Source organism: Clinocottus analis, unplaced genomic scaffold, assembly GCF_023055335.1.
Source record: "Clinocottus analis isolate CAN_PGR_092001 unplaced genomic scaffold, fCliAna1.0.p SCAF_31, whole genome shotgun sequence".
NCBI lineage: Eukaryota > Metazoa > Chordata > Actinopteri > Perciformes > Cottidae > Clinocottus > Clinocottus analis.
Genome location: NW_027176054.1, coordinates 242,501 through 252,536, shown reverse-complemented (window position 1 = coordinate 252,536; position 10,036 = coordinate 242,501). Strand labels below are relative to the sequence as shown.

Below are 10,036 nucleotides of genomic sequence, written 5' to 3'. Positions count from 1 at the left end.
TATGCTTGCATACTTTTACTGAAGAAACATTTTCAATGCAAGTATTGGTACCTTTACTTCAAGATCTAAACACTTAATCCACCAGCTATAATAACTGCAACTGTAATATGGGTTCAGTATATTGTTTTATTGACAATTACACTTTGTACTCTGTTGTTCAACACATAACAAAACAGCGAGCTTTATGCATAAAGAGACATCTAAACAACAACAAAAAAAAGATCATATTTGGCAAAACGAATACAGCCATGCACTTCAGGAGAAAACAGGGAAAAATAAATGAACACGGGTTGTGGCAGCAAAAAATTAAAACACAAGGTGAGGCGCTTGCAGCCCGCAATAACAAGCGTTGCAGTCTGAAAATAAAAGACAGAAGGAAATCGTCCCTTTTGCAGCAGAAAGACAACAACAATATCTGTGAAACGACCAAAACCAACAGTGGATGTATATCTGCTCACGAGCATTGTGATAGGGCTGTTAAGAACACATCAGCAAGCCTCACTGTCGCATGACATGTTCCTTCATCCCCATGAACACACACTCTGTAGTTTAATTTAACTCAATCACACACGCACACACACACACACACATACACACACTTTCCTGCTGACACAAACACTCACTAGAGCACCAAGGGTGGATTAATCCGCCGCTGAAAATAGTCCACAACAAATGCAGTATTTCCTCCTATTTGTTTGATAAAAACTAAAGTCTGATGGCGTTTTTTTAACACACAAATACTAGTGTTTTTAAAAGATTCACGCCTTCATGGGAACCAATGGGCTCGCAGCTTGAGAGCCACAGACAGGAAGTCAGAGGGTCGTGAGACAGACCCTGTTGGTTTTGGTATTTTCGTGGGATTTGTTGAATCTAATTGTTAGATTTCATATTGTCTCATAGAGGTTTCGTTCAGTCCATCAGAAATGTATTTTTTTTTTTTTTTTTTTAGGATAACAGCTTTCGAACTTTGATTTCTAGTGGATTGATATCAGAATCAGGACATTTGCTAATTTGTTTTTGGCTGCCGGAAATACCTGAACACTGAAAACACAGCATCTGTAATTGGACAGTTATCTTCAAGAGGGAGAAGAAACATTCATTTTACCGCCACCTGTTTCTTTTAAACTGTGTTCATGTGTATTGGGTGGATTCCTCCAGTAAACAACACAATACATAAACCTCACAAATCACGATATATGCACACTTTCACACGTCGTCTCTTCTCTCTCTCACAGACATATCCACACAGTTTTATAAATAAAATTAAATACTCTCTCCACCCATAGGTGTCCTCCATCCTGGTCTTCAGCTGACACCATGCTAGTCGGTGCGCTTAGCTCCTTTAACAACTTGTGCTGCGATACATTTAACTATATCCGGGGGTATTGCTCACAATTTACTCCATTTTGACAGGCGGAACGTTTTGAGGGGAAAACGCCTGTTTATTCTCTCCAGTAAGATGAGAAGATCCATGTGTATTTTCGGTGCGCATCCATAAAGATAAGACCCGTAGTTAGCCTAGCTTAACAACGAAGGAACTGCTAGCCTAGCTCAATCAAAAGTAAGCAAATGCAACACGCTGCATCATGTTTATTGAATCGGTGCAGAAAAAGGTGACATCGACCCACAAAGCGCTGATAGCGGTGGCCGATCACAGCACCTAAAAAGTCCCGACCTCATGTCCTGACTGAACCCTGTTGACTACAAGATGCTAACTAGCATGCTAGCAAGCAAAGTCGGACGGCTAGTTGGAAAGTAGTTGCATTAGTTGGAAAGTATTTTTTGATTGGCTCTAACGAAAGAAAGAAAGTCAAAATGTCTACTCTTCTTTCTAAATGTACGCCTAGTCGCGTCACGTGGCTTTAAATGTACAACCTCATACGGAGTGTTTATTTGCACCCGGGTGAGAACGGCCATGCTGCAGCTATTTGGCTATTTACACCCAGCCGAGTTGATTTTGGCTATGGAAAGGTCGCGACTGCTAAAATACAACCATGTGCGTCTACGTCATTGTTTTCGCACTGAGACGCGACCCCGGAGTTTTCTGATTCATCCGTTTTCGTTGCTTTAAGATTTCGGCGTATTGTGGACGCTCAGTGTAAACGTAGCGAAGACATGCGTTTTAAAATGGAAGCGTAGTCGTGTGGTCGCGACCTCAGAAGGGTAGTAAAAGCAACAGCCTGGAAGTAGTAATAGTGGTATGAAGAGCAGCAAAGTATGTGTAGGAAGTACGTTGTGGTCGATGAAGGGGACTAACGCTGAGGAGCAAAACAACTGAACGCAATACGAGGCTAATTACATCCTGGACATGCATCTTCTCATGCGACTGTGTGAGTAAGATGACAGACAAACTGTATATCTCCCAAAAAGAAAATGGCCGATTGTTCCTTTAACACTCCTGTTTTACGCAACGCAACTTTCTCTTGACGTTCGATCCCTGAAAGGAAGTCCAACCCACACGCTGAGTGACAGGGGTTTAAAAAAAAAAAGAAAATGGATACACAAGCGCTCATTTTAGAGGAAACTGCACTTTTTAAGCCTTCAGATCTTTTCCCATGCTCTGTGCCTTCATCTCCCTTTTGATATAAAACATCCTGAGCGCGCTGTGTGCAGCCGGGTAACGTTGACGTCATTGTTGGTGTTGAGGACTTCTGAATTTTATCTAAACTATTCGTGTGTGCTGGCGTGTGAAGCTGCCCCTAAAAAAAGCACCATTTGCTGGAAGCAGCAATTAAAGAAACACCAAAAAAAACTTTTAAAGACCAGCATAGCAAACAGCTATTTTTCTGCTTCTGATAAAACCACACAAATACCTGCTGACCCTTTTCTTACTTCCCGCCTTCAAGAAAAGGCCGTACTTTTTTTAGGAGGGGCGCGGGGGGGATGCTGATGTTTCAAAGTCCAGGTGCAACTGATGTCCTCTGCTTCGGTATTTGGTGCGTGTGGACGGTGGAGCGGCGAGCCGGCTCAGTTGAACGCCTCCTTGTTGATCCACATGAGGGTCCGCGTCTCGTTGGGCTTGCACTCGTACTCGATGCTGCTGAATTTGTTGCCGAACTGGCAGTGCTCCCGCTTGTAGTAATTGTAGTATTTCGCCTGCCAGACCGTCTCAAACGTCCCCGCTTTGTTGAACTGGACGGGGAGAGACGGCGGCGTCACCAACACGAAGGCAGGACAAACATCTTCAATTCTGCTCTTTTAATTTGATGGATCAAAGAAGCAAGACAGCCGTCTGGCGTGTGACTCGGTTGCCCTTACCTCCATGGCGACCTGGACGGGTTGCCGGTCTCCGCTCTTGGTGTGCGGCACGCCCTCGGTGTCGTACAGCGCGTGATAAACCACCGACTCCTCGTCCCTGGACTGCTCCTCCAGCGGGAAGACGATGCCTCCGATGTTCATGTTGCTGCGAGGAAGACAACAAGCAGAAGGACGCCGTATTGAGGGCGGTCAAAAGGCGTGTGTTGGATCTGAGGCGAGGTTGCATGTAAGGAGGGGGGCGTAGACGTCGTGACGTCACCCCCGTTGGTTTGTGGACTGCCGTTTGGAAGCCTCGAGTTTGACGTTTTTGCAGTCGCCATTTTGGATTACGGCCGTCGCCATGTTGTTGTTTTTTCCGCAACGGATAAACAAAAGTTATCATATTTGGAATGTGAAGAAGTGACGTAGAAACATCGTATACGGCACTGGTAGAGAGACCTGTCAATCACAGTAAGCCCCGCCCTAAAGCATACCAGTCTTTATGGTCTGTTTGACTCTAAACAACCATAATTTACTAAATGAACATCATGCTGTATTGAAGAAGACTTGAAACTAGAGATTGAGACATAAACTCATGTTTACAATGTTTACTGAGGGAATACATCAAGAGAGAAGTAGAGTCATTTATATGAACTTCTATACAACCAGAGGAGTCGCCCCCTGGTGGTCAGGAGAAAGAATGCAGCTCTAACACATGAAGCATAGACTTCTATACAACCAGAGGAGTCGCCCCCTGGAGGTCAGGAGAGAGAATGCAGCTTTAACACATGAAGCATAGACTTCTATACAACCAGAGGAGTCGCCCCCTGGTGGTCAGGAGAGAGAATGCAGCTCCGCATCGGCTTCATTCGGCAGAACCAGAGGTTGCCGCGTGTGTGGAAGCTCGGATGTCTCAATCTAGAGTAAATGTTTGGTTTGTCCGATCTGGGCTATACTGTATAAACATGGCGGCCGGCTCTGGAAGAGAACCTGCTCCGTATAGCAACAAACCTACTTAGTTAAGTAGAAATATATCAGGATTTGGGTTCAAATGAACCCTTTCTGGCAGAAAGGCAAGTCAGCATTTCAGTTACAAACTCTTCTTTTTTTAAAGATAATAATGCATAATGTATTTGTTAGCATGGCTGCTTTGAGTTACAGGAAAAATAACAATATCTCATTATATACGACCATTAAAATATCTACTAATCCTACTTGAATGATCTGTTTTGTTACATGTGCAGTGCTTCTTTAGTTATCCATTAACACAAGCGTGTGTTTGTGCGTGTGCGTGTGCGTGTGTGTGTGTGTGTGTGTGTGTGTGTGTGTGTGTGTGTGTGTGTGTGTGTGTGTGCGTGTGTCACTGAGGCTGCGCGTGAGTCGCGTGCGCCTCGCCCTGGCTTCATTTCATCTTCTAATCCAACGGCACGAGCTGTTTTCATCTGTGTGTTTTTTTTTCCAGCGGAGACGACGCTTCCTGTCGCCACGAGCGATGGAATAAAACAAAACACACACACACACACACACACACACACACACACACACACACACACACATCACACACACACGATCCACATGATGATTTATTCAGGCGGATATCGGATGCATGCGGGCCTGCAGGAGACATGCGCGTCGTTATTTTGTATTAATAATCGGTATTAACTGTAATTATGGGAGTGATTCTCATCCCTAGACGTGTATTTTATTATGTATTATTTTAACAAAATAAGAGATAGCCCCGCTGCAGATATTCAACCCAGTAACGAAAGGGAATACTATTGGTTTAAATTGGATGTCTTCTTACATGGCCTCGACGTTTCCAGGCTTCAGCACCACCTCGATCTTGTATTTGGAGCCCGTGAGCAGTTTGATGGTCCGGGTCTGGCCGAACCGGGTCCCGTCCACCTTGAAGAACACGGGGCCCTCGTTGGGCTGGATCCGCAGGGAGATGGCGATGTTGACGATCGGAGGCACGTCGTCCATGATCCCGGGGTTTTTGTGTTGTGTGGTGCGGGGGTCAATGTGCGGGTCCCGTGTTGAGGGAGAACGCGGCGGATGATGCGGGGAAGGATGCTGATGGAGAGACCGGAGTCAAAGCTCTGCAGAGCGGGGCTTCCGGTTACGTCTTTCAAAATAAAAGTGTGTGAGGGCGGAAAAAAAAATGGCCATTTTAAATTCCAAATGCCAATTTCAGTCCAAATAGGAAAGACATTAATTTATTTATTTTGACAAATAAAAACATTAGTTTGTTTGGCATTGCTTAAAAAAATAAAGACACAAATCTGTCTGCATCAGTATCTGTGTGTGTGTGTGAGTGTGTGTGTGCATGAGTTGGAAATATAATGAGATGTAGCCATTATCTCCTTCAAGAGCTGAACATTTTAATAGTTGAACGGTTTCTGTAGCTGAAAATATGGAGTAGAGGTCCAAAACACGGAAGAAATAGTGGAAGAATAAAGATCCGAAGAAGAAGTATTAAAGAAAAAGGCCCTTCCAGGATTATTATCTCTTCAGAGTGATGCAGCTGCAGGTCTAAACCTCTCCCACACCACAATGTGAGCAGTTTATCTGCAACCGTTGACTTTGATAAAGTGAAGCAGAACAGAATTGGAGAGTTTTTAGTAAAGAAAGTTTTGTAGTAAAGAAAGTTGAGACGAGCTCTGGAGCTTTTCACCATTCAGAAAAATAACCACACAAATCAAATGAACGTTGAATCCAAACCGACCAGATTTAAATTAGAGCAAACGTAAAATGTCTGCAACAATACAAACTGTATAAAACAGTTAAAACAAGTAAACTATTTACATTTACACAATTCCCCATTGTGCCTTAACAGAGTTATAACACATGCAATGAACAACATCAACAAGTAGAAGCATTATTAAGAAGTTAAAACAAAAAACAACAATGTAAATAAAAAACAACACTGCAACCAAGAACAATACAACTAATTACAATGATAATAGCAGGTGGTGTCGAACAGGACCAGGGTCCAGATTAAACCAGGATACAATGTAAACCTGTGGTGAGCGAAAGCACAAAGAATGTGCATTCATTGAGGAGGGTGGGTTGGGATGCTGAGCCGTCCAGCATCTCTTTGGCCAACTGCCCCTGAAGGTCTTGCGGGTGACAGTCTTTGTCTGGGTGGTGTCGGTCTTTGTCTAAGTGGTGTCTTGCGGGTGACAGTTTTTGTCTGGGTGGTGTCTTGCGGGTGACAGTCTTTGTCTGGGTGGTGTCTTGCGGGTGACAGTCTTTGTCTGGGTGGTGTCTTGCGGGTGACAGTCTTTGTCTGGGTAGGATCTTGCGGGTGACGGTCTTTGTCTGGGTCGGGTCTATCCATCAGGGACTCAGTTCCTCGTGCCACATCCGGAAGCAGTTCCTTTTAGCAGTAAGGCACAGAGGAACCTGACACTTGGTGCAATACGTGCTGGTCTCCACCCTGGGCCTTCCAGCGTTTCGGCATCTTTCTCTCCAAGAATCCAACAAAGTGGTGAACAACAACAGAAGTAACACACGGGCTGCTGCTGTGAGCTCGTCCCCGACACCTGTTTGTGAATAGGCGCTGCGAAATCAGGGGAACCGCCCTTGAAACCTGGGAGCCAATAGAATGTAGCTTATCCATCAAAATGAGACTGACAGCCCTGTTAGCCAATCAGAATCAGCAAGGCGCCGCCCTGCGTGAAGCGCAGGCTGTGATAGGCTGCAGTGCCTATCATCGTATTCAAATCACAATAAAACATTTTATTTCAAAATCATCTAATTCCACCCTCATTCCTTTCTCTTTTTCCTAGTTTCTTTTCCTTCCTTCCTTCCGAAATCTTATAATTTTTTTATTTATCAATATGAAAAAGCAAAAATCATTGCTAAAAATTCAATTTTCCCCTGACAACAAAATGTATTTTTCTCTTCTTCTAATTCATTCGGCCGGTTTGTGTGTGTTAAATAATTTATTATTTCAAGAGGATTTTACGACTGAAACTTGATGTAGAGACAAACATCTGTACATCTACGCTAGTTATGTTGTTGCAGACGCAGTAAAGTTAACACATGTATGTTGTGATTCATAAAGACACATGTATGTTGTGGTCCTGGGTGGGTCGACATGCTTAAGAAAAACTAAATGCACAATACACCTCCACTGAAAGACCATAAAAAAGGTGGTAAGAGTTGAATGAACTTCTCTCTAACGACGTGATTTATTGCATCTCAGCCATTTTTACATCAAAGAAACGAAACTGCTTAAATGTAACAAATTATTTCAACGTCAAACGTCAATGTTCAGTTTCACTATCATCCTTTTTTTTCTTTAAAAAAACAATTATTTTAAAAAAATATATGTACAATTGATTGTGTGTATTTGCAAATATATTAGAGTAAAAAATATTTTTAAAAATCAGGCATTTAAAAGTGCCATAGGTGCTTCGGATAAAATCCTAAAAGTGACGTAGGTCATCGGTCCAGCTCGGCCTGCAGGATCTCTCCCCAGGTCTCGGCGTCCAGTGGCTCCATCTTCCTGCCAATCAGCTCCTCCGCCGATCTCACGTGGCTGTAGCGACCTCTCAGCCAGTCCCTCTTCAGACAGCTGCGGGTGTAGTTCTTCACCAGCGTGACCTGCAAGGGAGGAGACGGGCCGGTCCGAGGCGTTAGAGCCTGTGGTGCCCTTTCACTCGGCTGATAACGATCCAAACGGGTGAACCCAGTTTCATATTTCCCTTATAAATAACGGGAGTTTCTCCGTCAATTAAAAAAAGCCTCCAGCCTCGTCTGACATTTTTCCACGTGCCCTTTTGACCTCTACAGGCCTTTTCAAGGCCTGAGCTGCACGGGTACAAAAGCTCGAGACTAAAAGTTCTTACGCATACTTTTTGGTGTCATTTTTCGGTGAATGAAACCTTCCTAGAAACAGAGCAGCACTATACAGCTAGTGAGGGCCATCGGTTAAATGATCACAACTCACACCTGCTCGTGAACAGGTGGTATTTTCCTGTGAAAGGTTTTTTTTCTGCTAGAAGACGCTGAACCCCAAATTTCTCTGTGTGTGCCTCTGTGTGTCTAATGTGATTTGGGTGAATTAAGTGTAAAGCGTCGGATGACTTTGCCATTACTTTAAGCTAAATTTCAGAACATGTAAAAGCTAAACTCTCAGGTGTGTCTTGCTGTGTCAATTACGCGTCACTTTCGATGGAGTTTCTTTGTTTCCTAAAAGTCGACCCCCACCTTCCAGGACAGGCCGTCTCTCCTGTCGCCGTCGACCTCCCTCCGACAGACGGCTCCCACCAGCAGACACGGCCTCCTCCACACCTGGTCGCTCTCCTGGATGATGTAGTGCCACAGCTTGCAGGTCCCCGAGGCGCTGCACAGACTCCCAGCGTCGAGCTCGCCGAAGATCTTCACGCTCATTTCCGTCGGCAGCGTCTCTGCGAAATTTTCGGGGGCGGCGGCGGCGACGGCCTCAGCGGTGGGCGTCAGGGAGGCTCTTCTTTTGGAGACGACAAACACGGGCGAGGTCCTCGTGGGGTCATGCTGCATAGTAGAGCTCAGGAGTCCGACAGTTGGAGACGTCCTGGGGAAACACAGGGATTCAACGTCACTGGGGACTTTGTGAAGCTTCATCAGGTGCTTCATCAGGGCTGACGTCTCTTTGAAGATGTCTTTATTTTGAAGAATATTATATAAAATGCTGTATTTTGTTGGGCAGCCAAGCTCACAGTGTCATAAATATGGAAATATGTTTTATTTGATTTGTGCTTTTTTATATTTTCTTTCAAAAACAACAACATATATGTTCTCCTCAGTTGCAAAGGTGAACTCACGGGTATATTCTGTCGTTTTGCTCGGTTCCACAGGCATATTGTTTGGTCATAAGCCTGTTAATAATACACAGAGTTTGACCCTCTAATATATGAGGCAGCTATTCATCATCCAATGCTAAACTGCAATATAGCAGACTAAACACACACACACACACACACGCACACGCACACGCGCGCGCGCGCGCGCGTACACATGCACACAAAGAACTCTCTGCCTACAAAAAAATCCCTCGTGTTTTAAACATGTCGAGTCCAAAACAAAACAACAGCAGTCTTGTGTTTTAATTAACATTATTTGTTCCCTGTTGCGAGAGTGAATGACCCAAAGCTTCGTCTTTCTGCATTACAGTGTGAATCTCATCAGACGTTACGGTGCTAGAAGCTAATAGCGACTGAAAAACGTCCCGGGGTCTGTTGCCGTTTTCCGGTTAAATACCGTTGTTTTTTTCGCGGGACAACGCTAATGTAAAATGTTTGCCGTCATATTTTCGCACAGAACGATAACGTGTTTGTTTCAATAAGCGGTTCTTACCGGCGGTGAACGATCGCTCCGAGTCTTTCTGACAGCTGACAGTTTAAATGTCTCAACGGTTGTTTACACGCAGACCTACGTCACCGGGCTGTTGCTGACAAAGCGCGCATGCGCGTAAAAGATCAACCTCCGATGAACGTCCACACGTTCGCCAAATTCCATGTGGAAATTTTACAATTTAAAATTTTATTTTATTACTTGCTAATTATTAATAGTTGTAAAATAAATTGATGCATAGTTATGAATGGATAAATAATAAGTCTTTAATTCGGCATACATGTAATATACATTTTGTGACTTAAGTTTGTCAAAATTTCAACTTGATTTTAAAATATAAAAGCAACTCGTAAGGCACTTGATTCAAATCATCATGGCTAACGTAATATCGATCTGTAAATATCGACAAGACGACCATAGACGGACTGTAGCAAGAAGAGTGAACCAAGTCTAAACT

General features: G+C 44.0%; 2 protein-coding genes across 2 annotated transcripts; both read right to left on the bottom strand.

The window, feature by feature from the left end:
* Positions 1–106: 106 nt before the first annotated feature.
* cnrip1a (cannabinoid receptor interacting protein 1a) lies at positions 107–5,322 on the bottom strand. Its single transcript, XM_068595730.1, has 3 exons — positions 5,042–5,322; positions 3,259–3,403; positions 107–3,132 (listed from the first exon to the last, which is right to left on the bottom strand). Exons 1-3 carry the CDS (start codon positions 5,218–5,220, stop codon positions 2,968–2,970), a joined length of 489 nt encoding a protein of 162 aa, XP_068451831.1. The 5' UTR covers positions 5,221–5,322; the 3' UTR covers positions 107–2,967.
* Positions 5,323–7,584: 2,262 nt separating this feature from the next.
* Positions 7,585–9,679, bottom strand: fbxo48 (F-box protein 48). Its single transcript, XM_068595689.1, has 3 exons — positions 9,583–9,679; positions 8,455–8,800; positions 7,585–7,848 (listed from the first exon to the last, which is right to left on the bottom strand). Exons 2-3 carry the CDS (start codon positions 8,764–8,766, stop codon positions 7,687–7,689), a joined length of 474 nt encoding a protein of 157 aa, XP_068451790.1. The 5' UTR covers positions 8,767–8,800; positions 9,583–9,679; the 3' UTR covers positions 7,585–7,686.
* Between the last annotated feature and the right edge of the window lie 357 nt (positions 9,680–10,036).